At 42.1% G+C, this 24,619-nt stretch overlaps 1 protein-coding gene across 3 annotated transcripts; it reads left to right on the top strand.

Moving 5' to 3' along the window:
* The first annotated feature begins 643 nt into the window (after window positions 1–643).
* Window positions 644–24,043, top strand: LOC105749437 (voltage-gated hydrogen channel 1). 3 transcript variants are annotated; one of them, XM_031948571.1, is made up of 6 exons: window positions 644–730; window positions 3,245–3,432; window positions 8,187–8,291; window positions 12,880–13,111; window positions 20,663–20,775; window positions 21,227–24,043. In XM_031948571.1, exons 2-6 carry the CDS (start codon window positions 3,292–3,294, stop codon window positions 21,281–21,283), a joined length of 648 nt encoding a protein of 215 aa, XP_031804431.1. In that variant the 5' UTR covers window positions 644–730; window positions 3,245–3,291; the 3' UTR covers window positions 21,284–24,043. The 3 variants fall into 3 exon arrangements, with proteins under 3 accessions (XP_031804431.1, XP_031804434.1, XP_031804433.1); XM_031948574.1 differs by lacking the exon at window positions 644–730 and adding an exon at window positions 883–982; XM_031948573.1 differs by lacking the exon at window positions 644–730 and adding an exon at window positions 1,246–1,469.
* Window positions 24,044–24,619: the final 576 nt, after the last annotated feature.

Raw genomic sequence — 24,619 nt, forward strand, 5'->3', positions numbered from 1 at the left:
CAGTAGATAGAACACGGGCCTGCCGTCGGGAGGATCTGAGTTCAAATGAGGCAAGTCATGTCACTGTTAACCGCCTCAGAGCCTTCATCAGTAAAATGGCGATAACAGCCCCGACCTCCCAGGGTTGTCATGAGGATTAAGTGAGATATCTGCAAAGGGTTTAGCCTAAGTAATTCACAAATGTTCACCGACTTGGGTTTGCTTTGGGGCCAGCTGAGAGTGATAGTGACATTTAGACCGCTAGCCCCTTGCCCACGTCATGGCCCCGGAAACTCACAGCAGCCACCGGGTAACGCCGCGCTGCGGGCATCAGTTGGCCATTCACCCCCATTTTACACACGGGACACACAGACTGTGATTAAGGAGCCCAAAGGCCCGCTCCTGCCTCGGACACTCCTGTGGCCACACTTGCCTTCTCCAGGCCTTGACTCCCTGTCACAAGGGAACAGGGCATGCAGAGCTCCGAGCTCCCCAAAGCGGCGGCCCTTGGCCGTTGGCAAGTCAATGAGAAGTTCGGGAGCTCTGCATTACAGTCTAGGGTGGGGAGGGGTAATGGACAGAGGATCACAAATCCCAGGGGGTAGCTTCATCCTGCCCGCCTTCCTGGGGGCGGGGCCCGCGCAGGGGCTGGGGGGTGGGGGAGGGAAGATAGAGAATGAAGCGAGAGGAGGCGGGGCTGAGCCTCAAGTGAGGGCTGACGGACGAAGCACCCGAGTCAGGGGGAGGAGAGGTAAAAACCGAGAAACAGTCGTGGGGGTGGGGCCTGTGCCTTGACAGAGCTGGGAAGAGTGGATGAAGGGACTTGTAATTGGTGGAAGCTGAGAGGGCGGGGCCTATGTTTTTTGTGGGGGCGTGGCTTATTGCTAGACCAGCGAATAAAAGAGAGAAAATACTGTGGGGCGGGATTTCCTTCTTGAGGAGTGCAGAGTAAAAAGGATCGAAGGGAAGCATAGAGAGAGCCGGGATTACAAAGATCGAGGAGGCGAGCGTTATTCATTAGAATAGGGAGGAAACGGACTGACTGAGGAAATGGGACTTACTCCGGACAAACCGGAAAAAAGGGAAAGGGGACTAGAGGGGAAAGAAAGGGGAAAGGGGCGGGGTCTCCTCCCTGTCCGGTATCGGAATGGGAGCAGTGGGCAAGCACGAGGGGGGCGGGGCCTTGGCGGTGGCCGTTGGCGATTGGGAGCGTCGGAGGGCGGGCCCGAGTGTGGGCGGGGCTTCCAGTTTGAAGAAAAGCGCTGTGGCTGTGGCTTGGGAGGCGGCGATGTTCTCGGTTCTGTGTACGGCCGCCTGGTGGCCCGGGTCCTACTGGACGGCCCTTCGCAGACCGACCCCCGGGCGGGCGGCGGCGGGGACTACGGGCTGGGGACGGCCGGCCGCGGCTTCGGCAAGGACTTCCGCCAGGGCGTCTGCTTACGGGGACGCCGCCCGCCTCGTGGCCCGCCATCGGCCCGCCGACGTGCTGGGTGAGTCGGAGCCCGGACTGTGATCGGTCCGCGCCATCTCCATCCTCCGCGCCGGCCCCTCAAGGGCATCGGGGACGCGACGTCCGGCGTGCAGGCCTTGCGGACGGCCGCCCTGCCCCGGAGAGAGCGGCTGTCGGGTCATGGGTGCCTGGGGCCTAGGCCGCCCGCCCCTGGACCGTGTCCGACCTGGGCAGCCACGAGGTGGTGGCGAGAGGCGAATCGAGAGCCGGGGCCGGGAGCTCCTCGGAGGCTTTTCCTGGCGGGGTCTGGCCGGCGTGGGCTCCTTGGAAGCGCCTCGCAAGCGGAAGCATTTCTTTGTCAAGAGAAGAACGCGCGACTTTGAACTTGGGTGTCAGTCAGCTGCCACTCCAGGGGGGAGTCGGGGTGGGGAGCCCCCTGGGCTTCAGAGGCGGCAGAAAAGTTTAGACTGCGGAGGAATATCGCTGCAACTTCCCCCCCTTTCAGTCTTTTCTTACTTTCAGTTTTATGTTCAGACTTTCAAATGCGGCATTTTAGTTAGGAGTGTCTAATTCTTTTTCTAGGTTTTTTTTAGTTGCATGCCCACTTCATTGATCTTCTTTTTATCTGTTTTATTCATGTAAGCATCTAGAGAGATAAGATTTCCCTTAAGAACTACTTTGGCTGAATCCCATAAATTTTGGTATATTGTCTCATTGTCATGTTCTTGAATGAAATTATCCATTGTTTCCATGGGTTTGTAGTTCACCCACCCACCCACCCACTTAGGATTGCATTATTTAGTTTCCAATTAATTTTTTGGGGGGGTCTACTTTTCCATGGCCCTTTATTACAAGTAATTTTTATTGCATCATGATCTGAAAAGAATGTATTTACTGTTTCTGCCATTCTACATTTGATTGTGAGATTTTTATGCCCTAATACACGGTCAGTTTGTGTAGGTTCTATGTACTAAGAGAAAAATATTTTTGTTTTTGCTCTCATTCACTTTTCTCCAAAGGTCTGTCATCCCTAACTTTTCTAAAATTCTATTTGCCTCCTTAACTTCTTTCTTGTTTATTTTGTGGTTCCATTTATCTGTTTCTGATGGAGGTTGAGATTTCCCCTCTAGTATAGTTTTGTTGTCTAATTCTTCTTGCAACACTCTTAACTTCTCTGGGAATTCGGATGCTATGTTATCGTTTACTTTTTTCTGTCTTAACCCAGTGCATAATCATAATGGCTTGTCCATAACATACACATTCATACCCCAGAGTAAATTTCCTTTCTATAATTCTGTCAAGTTAAAAAAATTGTACATATGAACTAGAAATCCTTTTTAATCTGCTGTCTTGCTTTGTGCCTTCTCTCTCTCTCTCTCTCTCTCTCTCTCTCGCTACTGTCTCTATCTCTGAGTCTCTCTCTCACTCCTCCCTGCCCCCCCTTAAATTGAAAGATCAGTCTCAATATGCCAGCCCATTGTGCATAATCTGGACAGTGACAGGGACTTTTCACTATCTTATTTACGTTGGCATTGTGCTAGTTTTCAAAGCAGTTGTGACTTGGGATGTTGAACATCTTTAAAAATCTAAATTAAGCTTGTAGGAGCTGTAGTAAAACAATACAATGGATGGGAATATACAGCAAAGGAGGGGGGAACTAGATTTGTGTCCAGAACAATTGATCAGATTCATGTCCAGGCTTTGTCACTTTGGATTTTTACATCTGTGACTTAATCTCTGTGTCATGCAGAACCTGAATTTTCTCATGTATGAAATATAGAAGTTCAATTAGCTGACTTATAAAGTACTTTTCAGATGAATCTCCTGTAACAACATAATGGGACAATGAGGTTGAGAAGGATATGCAACTGCAAATGTCAGAAGCTCCAGGGCCAGCATCTGTGGCTCCTATTGCAGAGAGAAGCACTAGCAGTGTTCCAAGAGAAGTCCCTCCAAAGATCAGGACTGTGTTGAGAAAGCGATTCAAGTCAAAAAAGTTTCAGGTAAGTGCCACCGAGAGTCAGACCAGCAGGATGGAGGGAAAGAATCTAGATCTGAGAGTCACATCTTGGCTGTTGATCAGTGGCATGCCTTGTCTGAGCTTTAGTGACTATAAAGTAGGAACAATAAACCTGTTTTCCCTTATTTTGTAAGGCTATTGAAATTAGAAAATCAGATGAGAGCTGTAAATTTTTTAAAAGCTCTGAGCATTCAAAGGTATTTTTATTGCTAGTATCACAATGATAATAATTATTAGAAAAAGAGGGAAAACAAGAAAATAAACAAATTACCAGATCTGGAACTGGCCTTAGTACAAGGAATGTTAGAGGAATGAGGGACTTTAGAATAGTATTTGCTAGGACTGGGAGGGGCCCTAGAACAGGGGATGTCAGGACTGGGAAAGGCCTTGAACCTAAAATGTTCCAGTCTGAAAGAACATCATGACACTGAATATTGTTGTTGGGAGGCCCCTAGGATGAGGAAAGCTGAGACACTTAAGAGGAATGGAAAATAAGGGGCCTTAGATGTGAGCTGGGAAGTTAATACCCAGAGAATGCTCTGTGAGGCTGAGGAACCATGAAGGAGTTGTCAGGATTGATTGCTGAACAGTTATTTTTGTGATCCTGCTCACAGGCCCCTAGGCATGTATGCTGCTAGAAATAGAAATGAACCCAGTTCCCCGGATTGTGCAGATGTCACTGCCCTTGTACCTGGGGGTGGGAAGCAGCCTCGTTCCTGTCACTGTCATTGTTCAGGTTTTCCTCCTCCCGGGGCCCACCAAGAATCCATTTCTGTCAGGGATGGGTCCCTCCCTCCTGTGGCTGTGACAAGCAGAGAATCACGGTATTAGCTCGGAAAGGGTAGCCCAGGGCGGCCATCTCTATCCCCCCAAGTCCCAGGCTCAGTGAGCCAGTGCTCTCACATCTGGCCAGGGGAGCTCACCCTTCCCTGGGGGGCTTCATTCCTCAAGCCTGGCAGAGAAAGAAAGGGAAGGAAGGAGGGAGAGAAACAAAAAAGGGGGGGGGGAGAAGGTGGAGAGAATCAGAGAAAAGAAAGGAGAAAAGGAGGAAAGCAGGAGAGAAACAGAAGCAGAGAGAGCAAACGAGAGAGTACATTTAGTGTTTACTATGTGCCAGGCCCTGTGTTATGAGTTAAGGAAACAAATAGAAGCAAAAAAGGCAGTGGCTGCCCTCAAAAAGCTTTCCTTCTAATGAGGAAATAATGGGAAGCTGGAAAGGAGGCAAGGAAGGCTTGAGGGGGAATGCTTCTTCCCCAAGAAGAAGAGGGGTTCTCTGATTGAGCTCTAAATCCCCAATCAACCATCCCCTAAGCTATTTCTATGTTGCTTTAAACTTTTCAACGCACTTCCTTTATAGGCATCCTGTGAGCTGGGTAGGGATCCTTATGTCCACTTTACAGATGAGGAAACTGAGGCACAAAGGCAAAAGGTCTCAAAGCTGGCATATGTGAAGGGCAGGATTTGAGTACAGGCCATTTATGATCCCCAGTCTACCACACTTTGATCTCCCCATGCTGCCTCAGTTTCCTGATCTGACCCACTCCTTGAGGTAGAAAAGACCCCAGCTGCCATCTAGTCCCAGCTATGCCTCACTGGCCCATCCAGCAGATGGCTCTCCAATCTTAGCTTGAAGTTCTCTTGTGGCCTGCCTCCTGAGGCATGCTGGGTAAGACCCACAGTTAGGGAGTTCTCCCTGCCATCCAGGCAGGAACCCGTGCACTGGGGAGCGATGCTCCTGGGGCTCCTTCCTGGGACCGAGCAGGAGAAATGCCTCTTCCAGGGAACAGTCTTGAGGTCCTTGAATCAAATCCATCAGCAATTATTCTGGACCCTCTCTGTGTCACGGCCTAGGGACTTGAAGAAAAGGGAGTTAGGGCTGTCCATCTGTTGCCTTGCAGCCTCCATCTTTCCTGTCCCCTGTGCCTGCCTGTAAGGTGTAGAGCAGGGGGAGGCGGGGAGCTTTAGTGGGAAAGGGGTACAGAGAGAGGGTAGCTGGCTGACAGCACGCCGGACCTGGAGTGAGGAAGTACCGAGTTCAAATCCAGCCTCAGATATTTCCTAGTTGTGTGAACCTGAGCAAGTCACTTCACTACTTCTGCCTCAGTTTCCTCATCTGTGAGATGGGGAGAATAGCACCTACCTGCAAGGGTTGTAGTGGGAAGATGTTTGTCAAGTGTTTGGCTCATTGCTGGCACATACAGGAAGGATAGAAATCCTTATTTCCTTCCCTCCCAGCTAGGGATAGGCAGGCAGGGTTGTGGGAAGACTTTCTGAGGAATGAGTAGATGTGGGCAGACAGGAGAAAGCCAGTGGAGAGGGAGGGATTGAAGAGCTTAGAAAGAGAAGGGTCATGGAGGGTGATTAGGGAAAGCGAGAGGGAGGAGTTCAGAGCAGATTGGGATCCGATTGCCCCAGAGGGAGCCCAGAAAGCTTTCCTGGAAGGAGGAGGACTTGGGCTTCTGTCACAGAGGCTGCAGGTGGCCCAGGCTGCCAGCTCCCTCCCAGACAGCAGAAGTGTGGCTCCTTTCTCTGTAGGCCCTAGAGGGAGTGCCCAGGTGGTATCAGCCAGACATTGTGCCAACTTGGAAGCTCTCCTGCTCCTACCTCCGTTTTCTGACTTAGGGTTTGTTTGTTGTTGTTTTTTTCAATCTAAAATGATTAATTCAATGTCCATTAACAAAAACAAGGTCAAATGACCCAAAGTGTAAAACTGAGATTGTTTGAAAATTTCCTGTAAAAAGAGTGTTATTCATAAAAACAAACTGATGTCTAAAATTTCATTATTCCTTCCTGATTCCTTCTGCCATTTTCTGTAGCACAGCAATCTGTAATATTTAATAAAAAATACTATTTGCTATGCATTTCATTTGTAATAATGTCTTTATTATGTAACAAATATATTTTAAATATACAATTATATATACACATGCTTATAATTGGAGGGTTTACAAAGATCTTCACATACATTATTTCAGCTCTATATTAAGCCTTTGACCTAGGTTCTATAATTTTACAGAGCTGGAAAATGTGACATGTTATTTGCCGATGCTGTCAAAAATGGCCAAGAATCCTGCTGTATTCCATGGTTGAACTCTTAAGCTACTTCCAGTTCTTTTAGATGTAAATAAAGCAACTATAAATAGCTGAATAGACAGGTCTGTTTTTTTATCTTTTAATGATACCTTTATGTATAATCCCAGAAGTGGGATCACATGGCCATGTAGCAGGTTCAATTTGGTTATTCTGATTGTACATCCAAGGGTTCTTTTTGTGCTTCTGAATCAAGTTTGTAACAGTTCATGTTTCTCATCACTCTTATAGTGTTCCTGTTTTCCCACAGTCCTGCCAACATTGAGTTTTATTCTTTAACTGATTTGTCCACTGTGAGAGCTGTAGGAATATCTCAGAGTTGCTTTAAGTCACATTCTCTCGCTAGAAAAGATTTCGAACTTTTTTTTCAGGGGCTTGTTGGAGTAATTTATGGGTCCCCCCCCCACTTTTGGGGAATAATTTATTCATATTTTGTTTGCCTACAGCTAGAAGGCACAGTAAATAGAGAATTGGGGCCTAGAGTCAAGAAGCTCAGATTTCACATGTAACCACAGACACTTGCTAGCTAGGGTTAGAAACAATGAACAACAACCAATCTTTTAATTCCCATGCTCTTATATATAGAAGAAAGTGTTATTTGATTTCTTTTTTGGTTATATGTGAACATTCATTATTTTTTTTTTCCAAAACATTTCTTTATGAATCATGTTGAGAGATAAAAATCTGAACAGAAGGGGAATAAAGTGTTCATAGCATGTGTTTATTTACGTTCAGTTTCTATATTTCTCTCTCTGGATGCAGATAATTTTCCATCCAAAACCGGAGGAGAAAAGGGGAAAAAAAGGTATGGGCTGGGTAGAAGAGAGGGCAGAAGTACTAAAGGGATTAAGAGAAGGGAGGAGGAGTGATAGAAGGTAGTGCAGGAGAGGGTAGAGTGAGTTAGAAACAAATCTGAGGGATTCTGAGGGATAGGGTGGAAAGAACAAAAGTATATACAGGGCAGAAAATAGGATGGAGGGAAATACATAGCTGGTAATCATAACCGTGAACATGAATGGGATGAACTCTTCCATTAAAAGAGAAGCAAATAGAATGGATTAAAAAACAGAATCCTATAATATGTTCTTTAAAAGAAACACATTTGAACCAGAGTTACGTACAGAAGAAGCATAAGGCTTGAGCAGAATTTACCATGCTTCAGTTGAAGGAAAAGAAAGCAGGGGTAGCAATTGTGATCTCAGATAAAACACAAGTAAACAGCTAATTAAAAAAGATAAGGAAACTACATATTGTTAAAGAAGTAGTATCAATAAAAATGTATATGCATCAAGTGGTAATGGCATCCAAATTCTTAGAGAAGTAAAGCTGATGAGTGGAAGAAATAGACAGCAAAACTATACTGGTGGGGGACTTCAATCCCTGCTCCCCTTAGAATTAGATAAATGTGACCACAAAAGAAGAAAGAAACTAGGGAGGTTAATAGAATCATAGAAACCTTAGATGTGATAGACCTCTGGAGAAAACTGAATAGAGACAGAAAGGTATATACGTGATACCTACAGAAAAATGGACCATATATTTAAAAATCTCACATTCAAATGCAGAAAGGCAGAAATAATAAACACGACATATTTTCATTGTGAAGAGTTTAAAACAATTTCTATCCCTCCTCTTCCCTTACCGTAGGTTTTCGTTGTGACCCTGGTATTGGTGGATATCATAATGGTGTTTATGGAAGCGTTGCTAGACTTGAAAATCTTAGAACCAGATAAAAAGAATTATGCTTCCAAGGTAAAGCTTATTTTTCTTTCCGTGTTCTAGCCAGCTCTCTATTACATTCACTTCATGTCCCAAGGTACCCCCAGTAATACGTCCCACAGTCTTTCCAACACGGAAAGTACTTGACTAGGTACTTGACTAGGACTTTCTTATCAAGGGCTAACCTTGGAGCCTGGAAGACCCAAGTTCAAATCCTACCTTTGATGCTTATTAGCTGTGTGATGGTGGACAGGTTGCCTGATGGGATGTGAGACCCTTTCAGTTGTAAGGCTATAACTCTTAACTTCTCAGCGCCCCCTGGCAACTGTCTAGGGCTGTGGGGTGTGTGGTGTGGGTAAGGGGAGCTCTGATCCACGACTGAGGAAATCACTCTTCCCCCCTCCTACCCTTCCAGCTTCCCTCTTCTCCCCACCCCACCTAGATAAGTGTCCCAACTGACTTTGTGCAGCCTCAGCCCCTGGATAAATCTGAAGGCCTCATTGTGAACCCTGACTGTGGAGGAGGGGAGGGGGGAAAGGGCCAGAGTAGCTGCAATGGAGGCTGTCAGCAGGGGGTGAAGGTGTAAGCACACTGGAAAGGTAAGAAGGGGGCAGGCTATGGAGGCTTTATGAGGCAGCTGGAGGATGCTCAATTTGGTCCTGGAGAAGAGAGTACTCCAGGGGTCACAAAGCAGGGGAGTGCCACTGTCAGATCTGCACTTGAGGAAAATAATGGACTGGAGTGTGGAGGGACCTGAGGCCAGTAGACCCTCCCAGAAGCCACTGCAGCGGGAAGGGGCAGCAGTGTCAGAGAGAAGGGGGTGACTGGGAAGGATGTTGCAAAGATAGAAATGACAAGACTTGACAATAAATGGGATATTTGGTGACTGTGAGTCCAGGATTACATTGAGATTTTGGATTAGATGACTAGCTGCTGGATGGAAAGAATTTGGAAGGGGAAAGATGTTTTATTTTAGTTTTATTTTAGAAATGATAAGCATTTCTTATGTCTTCCAAGCATCCATTTGAATGTCCAAGAGGCAGCTGGAGTTGCATGATTCTGCATGAGAAGAGTAGAGAGACTATGGCTGGATGTATTGATCTGGGAATCTTGTTCATAGATTTGGGAGCTGATGAGATCCCCAAGCAAGATAATAGAGAGGGAAGCAGAAGGGAGCTTAGAATCCAGTCTAGGAGGCCAGCTACAACTGTGACCTGAATGAGAAGGAGCTGTCAGCCAAATGAGAGGAGCCAGGAGAAAGCAGTGTCAGGAGAAGAGAATCATTGAGAAGGAGGTGATCAGCCATGTCAGCTCCTGCCAGGGAGCCAGGGAAGGTCAGCACTGAGAAAAGGCCGTTTGAAGAGATGGGTGGTGATGTGGGAAAGAAGTTTCAGTTCAATGATGACGTCAGAAGCCAGAATGCAGAAAGGTGGAAAGGGCGTGAAGACAGATTGGAGGTGACTTTCCCAAGAAATATAGATGACGAAAGGAGGTAACGTGGAACAAATGAATGTTTTTCTGAGGATGGAGTGGTGACATGGTAACAAATGTAGTGGAAACAAAGCCAGCCTCAAACCTAGGACAAATGAATTCAAATTCCCACTTCTGAATCCTGGCTGTGTGACCATGACCAGATCCCTTAACCTCTCAGTGTTCTAGGATATTGCCTAAGTTTTTAAATTACAGAAAAAGTGCCAGCCTGCATTAAAGGGAGTTTCTCTGCCTGGGACTTTCCTATACTAGTGAAATCACAGTCCACACACGCTCCCTTCTCTATGCAGGACATTGGGGACAGAAATAAAACAATCCCTGACCTACTCCATTCTTTATTCATGTTCTACTCTTAGAGAGTGTCTGTCCTCAGTGGATCATAGAACTAGAGCTAGAAGAGACCCATCCAATAAATCTGACATTTCTATTAAAGTGTCTGCTGTGTTCCTGGGAGAGACAGAGAGGCAAACATGGTCCCTGCTCTCCAAGGTCCCAAGGGGGACTCATGTGCATGTATCTTTACAACTCTGAGTCCAACCCTCACTCCTCATCACCCATTTTACAGCTTAGGAGATGGAGATCCAGGCAGGGGGCAGTGATTTGCTCAAGATCACACAACTAATAAGCATCAAAGCCTACATTTAAACTCTAGTACCACACCACCACTACCACTCCTTGATCTATTACTTACTACTATTACTATTGCTACTAACATCTATTGTTATTGTTGCTACTATTGTTATTGTTACTATTGATGCTATACTACCACTACATTAACAATTATTGTTTTACTACTGTTATCACTACTGCTACTGTTACTGTTACTACTACTACTGCAGCATACTGCTACTACTGTTACTACTACTCTTGCCACCACCACCACTATTATTAATACTACAAGTAGTACTAGTATTTAATTTCATGACTTTTATTATTACTACCACTAATAGTATTATGACTATCACTAATATTACTACCACTACCATGAGTAGTGTATCACTGACAATACTACTAATTTTTTAAATGCTGTAAAAATCTTGTCTTCTTTGATTCCCACAACAACTTTGGGAGGTACATACTATTATCCCCTTTTTTATAGGAATCTGAGTGAGACAGTGGTAGTGATTTGTCTAGGATCCCACAGCTAGTATTTATCTAAGGCTGTATTTGAACTCAGTTCTTCCTGTCTCCAGATCCATCACTGTCATCCACTTCACCTAGCTTCCTGTTTGTGGTTTTTGTGTAGTTCCATGGTGTCTTGAATGGAAAGGAAAACCTTATTTACATTAGACAACTCAACCCACAGAGGCAAGAGCACAATAATGAGTAGCCATGCAGGGTAAAACTGAGAATTCCTATCACCAAAATAGCCAAGGAGATGCAGAATGAAAGATAGAGATGATGGAGAAGGTTTCTTAGATCTGGACTTCTTAAACATTTTCTACTTGTGACCCTTTTTCACTTGAGAAATTATGTGCCTCTGGGTATATAGATATATAAATTAAGTTTACAAATAAAACATTTACTGATAATCATGATTTCATAATCTCCACATTCAGTTATGAGATCCCACATGGGGGGATAACCCAGAGTTTAAGAAACTGGGTCCTAGAAGGAAGTACCTTTTTGTTTAAAAATTATTAAAGCTTTTTATTTTCAAAACATATGCGTGGATAACTTTTAACATCCATTCTTTCAAAACATTGTGTTCCAAATTTTTTCCCTCCCTTCTCTCCACCCCTTTCCCTACATGGCAAATAATCCAATACATGTTGAACATGTGCAATTCTTAAATTGAATTTACATCTTAAAGGAGCACTTTATATGAAGTGCTTAGAGGAAGCCCTAAAATAACATTGGCCATTCCTTTTAACTTTTACCTTGAAGTGAGAGTATCTTTGGAGTTGCACGGAGCATGAGAATTCATTTTATCAACAGAAAAAAAGCAGACATAGAAGTTCCCAATAGTCATGCCAGTTGTTAAGTGGGAGTCCCTCTTGTTGAAAAGAATTAACAGAAAATCCATTACTAGCTACGGGCTGGACCATGTTTCAGAGCAAAAGGAGAATTTCCTCTAATGTCCCAATTCTCATTCCTCAAAAGTGGTAGGAAGTCGACCCAGGGCTTTTGAAAGCAACTGTTATGACTTCTGAGACTAGCCTAGCTAATATCTTTTTTTATATCACCTTATTTTCAAATATATGACTCTTCACTATTCAGCCAACATCACTTTATAAAAAGGCTTAGTTTAACAAAACCATCAAATAAATCAGTCACATATTAATAATTATAAAAATTTTATAATTTTAAATTTAAAATTTTTTTTTGTGGCCGTTCTTTGTATCTCCCATGTTTAGTATATCGTCTGGCACATAGTAGATGTAACTGCTTGTTGACTGACTACGTTGCTGTAGTTTTTGTTTCCCTGGTTCTGCTCATTTTACTCTATATTAGATCATTTACATTTTTCCATAATTCTCTGAATTCCTTATTCATCATTTATTTAGGCACAGTAACATCCCAATCCTTTGGGGAAATGGTCATTCAAGTTTCTCTACATAAATGTACACAGTGATATCTCAGATTAGCTAATTTCAGAGAGGCTTATCACCAGGTTGACCACAGATTGATCAAAGGCAATCTGCTAAATTGTTTTTTGATAATGACTCGGCACTTATTTGATGGAGCATTTCATATGTCATGTCATTTAAGTTCCATAGCCTTGCAGTGTAGTTAGTCAGTAAACTTTTATTAAGTAGCTACTGTGTACTAAGTACTTAGCTAAACTCTGGAGATTAAAAAAAAAAAAAAAAAAGGCAAAATGCAACAGTGGTCCCCAAGGAGCTTACAGTTTAATAGGGGAGATGACAAGCAAACAAATATGGACAAAGAAATCCTACAGGATAAATGGAAAGTAATTAAGTGAAGGAAGGTACTAGACTTAAGAGGGCTAAGGCTTCTTATAGTAGATTGGATTCTAGTTGGTACTGGAAAGAAGGCAATGGGAGATGAGTAGGGGATCAGCAATGATGATGATGATGATGATGATGATGATGATGATGATGATGATGATGTTGATGTGATGCTTAGAATTGGGGTAATCTGACTGTTGGCTCTCTTCCTGTTCTAGGTGTCCCTCCTTTTGAGTACTGCTATTATGATCATATTTATGATAGAAATGATATTAAAATTATATACCTTCTGCAAGGAACTCTTCTACTACAAGTTTGAGATCCTGGATGTTGTTGTTGTTATTATTTGTTTTTCTGTGAGAGTCATTATTATACTCAAAGGACATTTCTTTGAAGCCCTTCAATTATTGATCCTTCTCCGACTTTGGCGGGTAGTTAGGATTGTGAATGGTAAGTCCCAAAAGTAGCAGGTCCTTTCTGAATTGTGTGTTGAATACTGGACTTTGAAAACTGGGCAGAACACATATATTGTATCTAGGATATGCTAACATTTAACATGTATAAGACTGCCTGCTATCTAGGGGAGGGGGTGGAGGGAGGGAAAGGATAAGTCAGAACAGAAGTGAGTACAAGGGATAATGTAAAAAATTACCCAGGCATATGTTCTGTCAATAAAAAGTTGTTAAAAAAAAAAAAAAAGATTTAACCCCCACTCCCCAAAGAAAGAAAACTGGTCAGAGGTGGAAAGGGGGTGTTAAGTATACGGAGCACTGGGCATTCTTGGGTTCCAATCTAATAAACATGGCCCATGTTCCTGGGTTTTGGGTTATGCTGTGTTTGGTAATGGGAGCATGAAGATCTAGCAACAAGCATTGACACCTTCAATTAATTTCAGTGAGTTTGCCCATCGAAGAGAGTGTTAGACATGGAGTTAGAAAAAAGCTGAGTTCAGATTCTATCTCAGACTAGTAACTATGTGACTTTGGGCCAGTCCATTAACCTTTGCCTGTCTCAATCTCCTCATCTACAAGATGGAGAAAATAATAGCAACTACCTTCCTAGGTTGTTGTGAAGATAAAAATGGGTAATCTTTGTAAAGAGCTTTGTAAATCTTAAAGCAGAATATAAATGCTAGGAATTATTTTATCATTATCATTGATATTTATTTTTTCCCCTGAGGCAATTGGGGTTAAGTGACTTGCCCAAGGCACACAGCTAGGAAGTGTTAAGTGTCTGAGACCAGATTTGAACTCAGGTTTTCCTGACTTCAGGGCTGGTGCTCTATCCACTGTGCCACCTAACTGCCCCATTAGTATTTATTTTTATGGGTAAATACTTTTAACCATATAAAAGCCCAAAATGAAACCATCATCCCTTTACAACACTGAAGTAAAAATAATCAATATAGTATACCTGTCTGACGGTGTACCTAGTGTTCTTCACCTAGACTTCTCCATTGTTAAGAAGATAGATTTCATTTTCTATTTTCTAGGATCAAGATCGTTTATCACTATTTATCATAGTTGTACATCCTTTTGCATTCTTTACATTACATTTCTTTCAGTCATAGTATCTGTTCAGCTTATTTCAGTGTGCATCAGTTCATTAAAATCTGGTATTTCTCTGAACTTCTATTAGTCTTTTCTTAGCACTCAATGAGGTCACATTGAATTGGGTGGCGAGGGTAAGAAGGAGGTATGTGTTCATTCCCTAATCCCCTCAATATTTCTCCCATTGTGGTCTCTTCTGCTCCCAAGAAACTGAGCACCCAAATGAGGTGGAAAGATCGAATGTCCTCCTGTGGCTTCATATTGGTATTATAATATGGGAACTTGGTGGGAAATATGACTTGAAATATGGAGCTAAGTGACTTGCTCAGGGTCACACAGCCAGGAAGTGTGATGAGATCAGATTTGAACTCTGGTCCTCCTGACTTCAGGGCTGGTGCTGTATCTATTGCACCACCTAGCTGCCCCGGTCATTCTCCTTGACAGAGAAAACCGAAGAGAAGTAAAGCACTCCCTTCTTTCTGTTTTCACTTATCACTATTCCATTCCCCAAGCAACAATTCTATACCATTTTTAAATAATTGCCTTCTCCCCCAAGAAAGCCTAAAAACAAAAACCCAGTTTTTTTTTCTTCTGGTTTTCTTGCTATTATCAGTTCATTCTGAAAGTGAGCACTCCTGATGATTGTTGTAGGATCAGTAAAACATCCTTCTATTCATCCTATTCTCTTATCCTTTCTTCCTTCTTCTATGTCTTTTGAAAATCAAAGATATTTTTTGAGCTAACTCCCACATCAGGCTATCCAACAGCTCCTTTTTGCCTTCCTCACTAAGATGTTTTCTTTTGGTTCTTCAGAATTTCATTCAGAGCTTCCTATTCCTGCAGGGCTGACTTCCCTTATAGAAGATGGGATCCTACTTATTCTTTCTCTATACAATGTAGAATCTGCTCTCACCAAATCTAGGCTGCATGCCAGACTATTCCTGGCTTTCTTCTTTCACACTTTTAAAAAAATAATATATTTAATTTTCAAAATATATCCAAAGATAGTTTTCAACATGGATCTTTGCAAAATCTTGATTTTCATATTTTTCTCCCACCCCTTCCCTTAGACAGCAAGTAATTCCATATACGTCACGTGTGTCACATACTCTTAAGATGGAGCAGGCATTTGTTGAAATAGTCACTGATTGTGATATTTCCCAACTCCTGTTCCATTTCCTTTTTCTGTCCAGGTGGTCTATAGTATAGACTAAAGAAGCTATTACTTTTTCATCATTCAGTGACTTTCACCCAAAAGCTTTCTACCATGCTTCTCCCCTCAGATTTCTGGATTTCCTCAGAAATATAAATATTTTTAACACAGCATGCTAATACAAACTCTTATTTCCTTTAGCTTTTGAATAAGATAATGTCCTTTGAATATTAAATATTCCTTTTAAGTACTTTTTTTTTGAATAAAGGAACTTTTATTTAACCTTTACAGAACCCTAGTTAGTCATTGGGCTCATTCCACCAAGTGACAGCGATATCTCATGGCCTAGAAGGCTAAATGTGCCTTTTTCTGTTGATTCTAATTCCCCTTATTTGTTATTCAAACTATACATGTGTCTAGATGGGCCTTTCTTGAATGTTCATTTTTCATCTTCTGTACCACAGCTACTCTTGTGTGGTACCTAGCTGGGTGCATGTGTCATAATTTACTCCTTTCTCCTTCCTTGTCAGCTTGAAGCTCTTTGGATTCCATTTTTATCATCCTTTTCATTTTCAATTTGAAACAAGCTAAATTCTCCACTACAGAATTCCTAACATAAATGATTGCGAACACATATGCTTTCATTTGACCCTGTAAAGAGCCTCTCTATCATATTTTTATTTCAAGAATGAACAATTTTACACTCAGTTCTGCTCCTTGGAACCAAGACTAGTCATTGCATTTACTCTGACTTTAGATCCTTTTTAGAGTTGTTTTCATTAATGTCATAATAGTGCTATGTATCTGTTTGCTTTCTTTCCTCTGTAACCTTCCATATATCTTCCTGACTTTTTCTGAACTTCTTCTTCATCCTTTTTTCATAATATCTTATTAAGTGCAGAAATCACAACTTGCCCTCTCCCCCCCCCCCAAATTATGACATACTCACGTTGTTTTCAGGTTACTGCATTTCTATGAATCTTTTAGTATGTGCACTAGTCAATCAACCACCATTTGTTGTGTGTACTGTGTGACAGTGCTTTCTGAGAAGTGCTTGTTTTCTTCTGGGAGGATACCCCATACATAGACAAGTAAATATGAAGTGATTTGGGGGTATACTAACAAGTGGGGGAAGCAGGAAAAGTCTCTTGAAGGAGGTAATGCTTCCATTAGGGAGTTGTGGCTTTACAGAGGCAATGATGAGAGAACCTTCCAGGCATGAGTGACAGCTTATATGAGTGAAGGAAGTGGGAGACAGAGTGCCATGGACTGGAAAGAACCTGTAGTCTTGTTTGGCTGCAGTTGAGAGTCTGTGGGACGGCAAGAGCTTTGGCTCTTTGCACTTTGGTGCAAAAACTTTTAAACATCAGGGGAGTTTGTGTTTTCTTTTTGGGACAACAGGAAATCTCTTAAGGGCGAAGGAAGCTTGCTGAATAAAGAAGTGATTCAGGCAGTCCTGTGCTGTGGGAAGGTCTGTTTGGCAGCTGTTGGAGGCTGGGCTGCAAATGGGAGAGAATGGGTAGAGGGAGGCCAGTTGGGCAGCTGTTGTCCAGACAAGAGGTGATAAAGGCCTGGGTGAGCATGAATGTATTGTGGAGTGAAGGGCATTGATGGAAGAGATGCAGAAGAAATAGCATCAAGACAATTGACTATGGGAATGGCAGAAGTGAAAGACCAAATTAGACTGGTACATTGTGTCTGGGTGACTAGGACACTAGTGCCTCTGGCACAAAAAGAGCCTGGAGAAGGGGGGGATGGGCTTAGGGGAAAAGAGAATGAGTTTTGTTTCAGCCATTTTGACTTTGAGGTGCCCAAGAGAAGATCATAGGATCAAAAATTCAAATCTGAAAGTTACTTTAGAGGCCACTGAGCATGTCCCTCATTTTATACAGGCGACAGGTTCAGTGACTTTTCTATCTCATCCACAAGTCATGTTAATAAGCAATCATTAAACATGGTGCCAGGCACTATGCTGAGCACAGGGATTACATAGCTAATAAGTGTGGGGCAAGATGTGCACTCAAGTCTTCAAGACTCCAAGCCCAACACTCTTAACAAGATGGACATCCAATAAAGGAGGAAATAAAGCTTGGGGGAGGAAAGCTGAATAGGTAGATTTTGAAGTCATCTGCATAGAGATAATCCATGGGAGCTGAGATCATCAGGAGAGGTACTATGGAAAAGAGGGAAAAGTCCAAGATGAAGCCCTTGAATACACCCATGTGACTTAAGTTGGACAGGATTGATGATCCTGCAAAAGAAACTGAGAACTGATCAGAGAAATAGAATGAAAATGACAGATGTGTCCCAAACACCAAAGGAGAAGATATCCTTCTAGATAGGAAGGAGTGGCCAAGAATGTTAAAAATTCATTTGGTCCTCAGCTAAATAATAAAATGTCAAAGGATATAAATAAGTATTTTCTAAAGAATACATTTAAGCTATCAATTGCCAAGTTAAAAAAAAAGTTCCAAATCACAAAGTTAGAAAAGTTATAGTATTGCTGAGGTTCCACCTTACACCCACCAGATTGGCAAATTTGACTAAAAAAGAAAAATGACAAAAGCTGACAAGGATATGGGGAAAGGTACATTAATGCATCATTAGTGGAATTGTGAACTATTCAGACATTCTAGATATCAATGATAATGTTGCTCCCTCTGCCCACAATTACCACTGACAATGTGTATAGCTCTAAAGAGATCAAAAGATGAAAATTTTCTATATGTACAAAATTATTTGTATATATATATATTGTATTTACCCACCCCCTACTTCCCAATGCAGGCAAGAAACTGGAAACTAAACATGGGAGAGCGAGACAGGGGTTACCCATAAATTGAGAAATAGATGAATTAATTATGATATATGATTGTAATCAAATATATTGCTCTGTAAGAAATGGTGAAGGGGGGATGGTATTAGAGAAACTTGGAAAGACTTATATGAACTGACAGACTGAAGTGAGAACAGGAGGAGCACAAGTTGTTCAACATGAACATTATATACACAAAACTTAAAAAAAAACCAAGTCTGATCAATGAAATAATTATCTATATTTGGCTAACCAGATATAGTTTGGTCATTGTAAAATTTGCATAATATCAGGTCAACTAGTTGGTGTCGTTAGAGCACCAACCCTGAAGTCAGGAGGACCCGAGTTCAAATTTGGCCTTGGACACTTAATACTTCCTGGCTGAGTGACCTTGGACAAGTCACTTAACCCAATTGCCTCAACAACTCCCTCCCTCTCCCCAATTTTTTTTTTTTTTTTGCCTACTTCCAGAGGACCTAGGATAAATCATGCTGTCAATCCCCTTATGAGAGGATGAAGATGATGAACGAGGAGGATAAAATCCAAACTTTGAGGATTAATGATAAATGCAGGTGAAAAATAGAAGCGTCTTATAGAAAGTTTTTTTCTAGGAATTTGGTTGTAAAATGGGGGAGACACCTAGGACAACAGTTTCAGGGGACAGTGGAGTGTTTTTTTAAAGGCCAGGGAGATGTGGACATGTTCATAGACAATTGGGAAAAGGAGCCTGTTATATAACAGATTGAAAATTAGGGAGAGGCAATGATAGAAGGGGCAGGCTCTTAGCCACTGGAAGAGAAAGTCAGGAACACAAATAGAGGCATTGCTATTGCAAGGATCCACTTCCACTCTGCTACTGGAGCAAAGGAAAAATTGAGGAAATGATGTTGAGGTGAATGAGAGTGGAATCAGGGAAGAAAAGCACCTTGTGGTTTTTCAGTGAAGCATGAGGCAAGGTCTGCTGAGGAAGGGGCAGAGAATCAGCATGAGTAGCTTGAGGAACAGTTGCTGTGGGGAATATAATTAGGGTCAGTTGTGAAAAGTAGAGTTGGTCAATGCAGCATTGAAATCCCATCTGAAATCAGATCACAGCTTTTAGTGTACCCAGTCAGTACAGGTATATGGCTTCTTCCAATGGATTTTTGTAATTTGAAACCGGGAATCTTTCTTGAAACTAGGAAGTGATTGAACCCGGTTGTGAGAGGTACCTAATCTGTTCATGTCTCTAGTTTTCTTACTTTTCTAGTTTTCTTATCATTTATGCTTTTATGTTTGTCGCTCGTTCATTTGGAGTATGCTGTGGCATATAATGTAACCTGTTTGTTTAAATTTATTTTCTTCCAACCAGCTCTGTAGATTTTCCAGCAGTTATTGGGGAAAAGGTAATACATTTCCCCCCAGTGTGTTTACATTCTTGGGCTGATGGAACATTCGGCTACTGCCTTCATGTGCTTTTAGACTTTGCTTATCTGATCCATCATATAATTTCACAATCTCTTATACCCTACAAGAAACAGGGGAGAATTCAAACTGGACCCTAAACATTTCTTGGAGAAATTTCATCTGATCACCCCACAAACTTAAGCTAATCACTCAATTTTCAATTACTCTAAGTAATGATTAATGACTGGCAAAAATGAAACTTCCAAATACATATATTATGTGTTAGCCTACAGTACACACTCTGAGGTGTTATGGGCCAGAAACAAGGTGCTAAGTCACTAGAAATGATAGAAACAATGCTTATGTATCTGGTTCACACCTTTGGAGTTCACACCTTTGGGAGAGTTCACACATTTAAGAAAGGATATATAAGGAGGAGCTCCCCCAAGCCCACTAGAGAATTTTGGAGATTCACAAGTCAGGATTCAGTGGAGAATATTCACAAGTCTAAGAGAAGCCCACAAGCCCATTCTCCGAGGCAAGACAGATACATTCCAATTTAGACCTTGGTGCTGACTAGAGGCTTTGGCTTCTGAGGGAGCTAGAGGCTGAAGCTGGCAGAGGCAAAGGATAAGTGGCAAGAGCTCTCTTGGAACCAAGGAGAGAGATAGGTCTCTAAGAAAGCTAACTGGGCTATTTTGGAAGATACAATAAAGGATCTGGATTTTAACTCCTGGCTGCATTTGAGGTGATTATTATACTGAACTGAAAGGAAGGATGCCTTCAGAAGCTCCCCAAGAAAACTGCTCCCAGAGAACAATTATATTTTAGAGAAAGAGAATATTACAATGAGTCTTTGTGGATATGAAATTGTGGTAAGATTGCAGGAGTTTCAGACCACCCAGGGTTTATGAGTTGTGCCCTACATCACAAAGGGCATGTGTCTTAAGTTCTCAGAACAAAGGTTCATTTTTTAAATGTCTTATCTTTCAGGGCTTAACAGATGATTTATAGAAAACACTTTGTAAATCGGAAATTGAGTATAAAGGATTCATATTAATGGTCAGTATCACCATTTGGCTCTCTTGAATTATTTTTAGGCAGAGTTGTTTCATCCACGTCACATTCTGAACAAAAACTCTCAAAGCTGAAAGTAATAAATCATCAACTGACTATGAAAATTCAGGAACTTGAATTGATCTGCAGTGAAAAGGTAAGATGAATGAGAGCCTCAAGGAAAATATATCAGGGCTTCTTAAAAATTTTTCCACTCAAGACCCCTTTATGCTCGAGAAAATTTTACATGATTCCAGATATGCAGGCATATAAAATAAGCATTCAAATCAAACATTTACTGATAACAAATCATAAATTTATTTTAAAAAATTTATTGGTAAACATGTAATTTTACCATTTATTAAAGATGAAAGAAAATTTGCATACTAATGAGATGGGTATTTTTTATTTTTATGAAAACAAATGTCAGAATAATTGATACCATTAAGTGTGGCCAAATTTTTCGTGATCCCCACATTTATGACCTCATATAGAGTTGTGACCCTTCAAAAAGCTTTGAGACAGATGATTGAGGACTTCAACAATAACTGCATTATGTAGGTTAGAGATGCTCAGAATGTGAAATTGATCTTTGTTTTTTGAAACAGGACCAAGAAATTTTAAGTCTTAAAAGGTTCTTGAGAGATCATGGACTTCCTGAGTAGCCGAACCATGCGATATTTGCCTAACCACATGGAGAGGACACTTATTTGACAGAATGGCCTTTTGTACTTGTCAGTGAAGCACCCTAGTTATCTCCAGGATCATTTTTGGAATGGCTTCATTTAACTTGTTCTCAGGTCTGATTATGTCCAGATGTTACATACTAAGAGCTGCCTTTTGTCCTTGGTGTGACAAGAGACTTCCTTTGTAACAAATGTTTCATAAAGTATTTTTTCTCATTTTCCCAACTTTAACCTTGCTTGAAATTGATTGCTATAACTGGATGGGTTCGTGCAAAATTTAATTTTGTCAAATGTATGCTTTCAAAATTGTTTCATATATTTCAGCCCTGGTTCCCTAGTTATGGACGTTCAGAAAGACAAAAGCAATAAACAAATTGAGCAGATCAGAAAGGCGAAACGTGTTCTGTTGCTTACAAGTGAATCCCCACAGTTTGGGCCTTTCTCTGGATGTTGTCCAGATCCCTCTGTAGCAACCAGCTGCAAAATTCAGTCTAAACTTAATTGTATTTACTCATGCCTCTGTGTGACATTTGCTGAAGCTACCACACAATTAATGTCCATGGGAAACTGCCTGCTTTGCTTGAGCCCTCCCACTAGATTCTCTTGCTACAACAGTGATGAACTCTTAATGATCTACCTCCATCCTGTAGCATCCCAGGAGTGTTCCTGGGCTGGGCTTGGGATGGCACATAGCAATTAGATCAAAGACTAGACTGCAATTAATGGGGTATTTGAGGAAGGTGCTTTTCTTTAACCTTTTTTGTAATGCTTCTAATATTTCTGTATAATATTTTACTATTTTTGTGCTCATTTGCATATGGAAGTTAAATGAAGAAGAGGCTAAATTGAACAGCTATTGCTTTTGAAGTCATTTTTATTTATAAAGCAGTAGGATGAATTAAGGGGTTGGATTTCCTAAGAAATAAAGGAAAGAGGCACTTAGGTGGCACTCTGCTAAGCAATTTGAAAGTTGTATCTCTCATTTAAAACCCTGTGAATAAGGCGTTATTAATATCTTTTATTACTGAGGAAACCAAGGCAGAAAGAGATTAAATGTCTAGTCCAGGCTCACCCAGCGAGTGAGGCTGGAGTTGAACCCTCATGAGCCCGGCCCAGCATGCAGCCACTGCACCACCAGCCGCCTCTGCTGAAGACAAATCTACAAAGAGCTTTGTCCTAAACACATTTTCTCCCACAGTCAGGAGTCAGTTGGGACAGGAAGGCTGAAGGCTGGAGGGTTGGCCAGAACCTGGCTGGACTCTCCCTTCATTCTGAAGCTGCAAGGTCACCTGGCCTTGCTCCCAGCTGGGAAGCATCTTTGACAGGGGGTCAAGGAGACTTTGCATAAACCACTTTCTGAGATATTCCAGTTGTGGCTACCTGATTGTCCAGAAGGTGACTTTAGGCTGAGCTACAGTCTGCCTCTGCACCCTCCACCCATTGCTCCTAGCTTTGCCCTCTGGAGCCAGAATAAATCGTATCCCCCCCCTCTACAAAACAATCCCGTGGCTGTGAAAAGAAAGCAATCATATCTGTGCGGCCCCTCCCCCCCAACCTCTCCTCTATTTTCCAGACTCTTGATGTCTACTTCTTTCAACTAATTATTGTATGGCACGGTTTCCAGGCAGGGGATCGAATTCTGGACCTGGTGTCAGGAAGATTCATCTTCCTAAGTTCAGATCTGGCCTCAGATACTTTAGCTGTGTATCCTGCGCACTTTATTCCACCCTGTTTGCCTCAGTTTCCTTATGTGTAAAAGGCACTGGAGGAGGAAATGGCAAAGTGCTGTATCTCTGCCAAAAAGACTATAAATGGAGTCACGAGGTTTGAATGGGTCTGAAGTGACTGAATCACAATTAAAATGGCTTCCAGACCGTACTCCACAGCCTGCTGGCCTGCAGTCTCCTGACCAGCAGCAGCAGCCTCTGAGCTGGTTGGGAAGCTCCTCTTGGTGGCCTTTGTGGGAAGACCCATAGGAGCTGCATAGGATGAGCACAGTCAATTCTGATTTTTTACCTCCTATACCAAAATCAAGAAAAGCCCAGGGAGGGGGGATAAGAGAAACCTGAGGGGAGGAATGTTCTAAACGTCCAAGGCAAAAAGCATTGGGGATTGATATGGCTGCCAGCGTTATGGGGGACCCTTAGCCCAACGGTCACTCAGTTCTCTAAAAATACTTGGCAACAGCCCCAGGATTCCCTTAAGTTAGTAAATACTTACCTCACATAAAGGAGAAATTGGAGGGCAACCTGGCATCAGTGGTTGGCTGATCTGCTTCAGGTGGACATACAGGTTTTTACAGTGGTGAGTTTTGTTGACATATTATCTTTTCATGTTCTAATTCAATCCATAATCAAAGTGAGAATTGCACAAGTCTTGGATATCCTGTGTGTTAACCAGGATGGTCATGGCAGAGCACTTCATTCTATTCTTCTTCCTTCCCTGTCCTCCAACCCCTAACACTTCATTGACTCAAAAATATGAATCTGTATGAGAAATGTTTTTTATTTCCTTAGTAAATTAAAAATAACCCCATTCAATAAGCCAATAAATCACTTTGAGTACACAAGATGAATGGTAAAATTATTTCCTGAAAGTTTCAATGACTAAAACTTTAGGCCTAATTTTTTAGGCCTATTTGCTGCCTTAGATGAATTTTCAAAAAATCAAATATGTGGGGGGTAGGGAGGAAGAGAGGAAGAGGAACAAGAACTTACTTATTATCAGCCCAAGTGACCAAAGTGTCCAAGCAGAGGCAGGATTAAACCACTTGTTTCTCAGTACAGTAACCTGAGCAAACCCCACCTCCAAGGGGGATGCTGAGAGCTCCAGTCTGAGCTGTCAAACACTGTTCTAGCAACGTTCTCTCTCTGTTACAGACTGAATTGTGGGAGACAACTGTAGGAGAGAAGTCACATAGCAAGGCTGGCCTCTTAGGCAGAGATGGAGAACCTGCCTCCAGGGACAGAGGCAGACCCACATTTCTTACAGCTTAGAGGAAGAAGGTGGGAAGGAAAAGACACAGGGAGTCAGGGGGCCTGGAAGAGGTATTGATCCCATGAAGCTCATGGGCCGTTTTGGATCAAAAGTGCTCAGTGTGGGTGACATCTAAAGCCTAAGGATGTCAGCTGCTTGCCTGCTGACAGCATGGAACACTAGTGTGTAGAATCTGGGGATTCCAGGCTTCGGTCAGTCACAGACATGTGAGGGTTTTTACTCTGTCCCAGATTGAGCAAGGAGCTAGAGATAGAAAAGAAAGGCCACTGGTTTTGTATGTGACTGGGCTCAGTCCACTTCTAAGTCCTGTGGCCCTGG

Source organism: Sarcophilus harrisii, chromosome 1 (assembly GCF_902635505.1).
Source record: "Sarcophilus harrisii chromosome 1, mSarHar1.11, whole genome shotgun sequence".
NCBI lineage: Eukaryota > Metazoa > Chordata > Mammalia > Dasyuromorphia > Dasyuridae > Sarcophilus > Sarcophilus harrisii.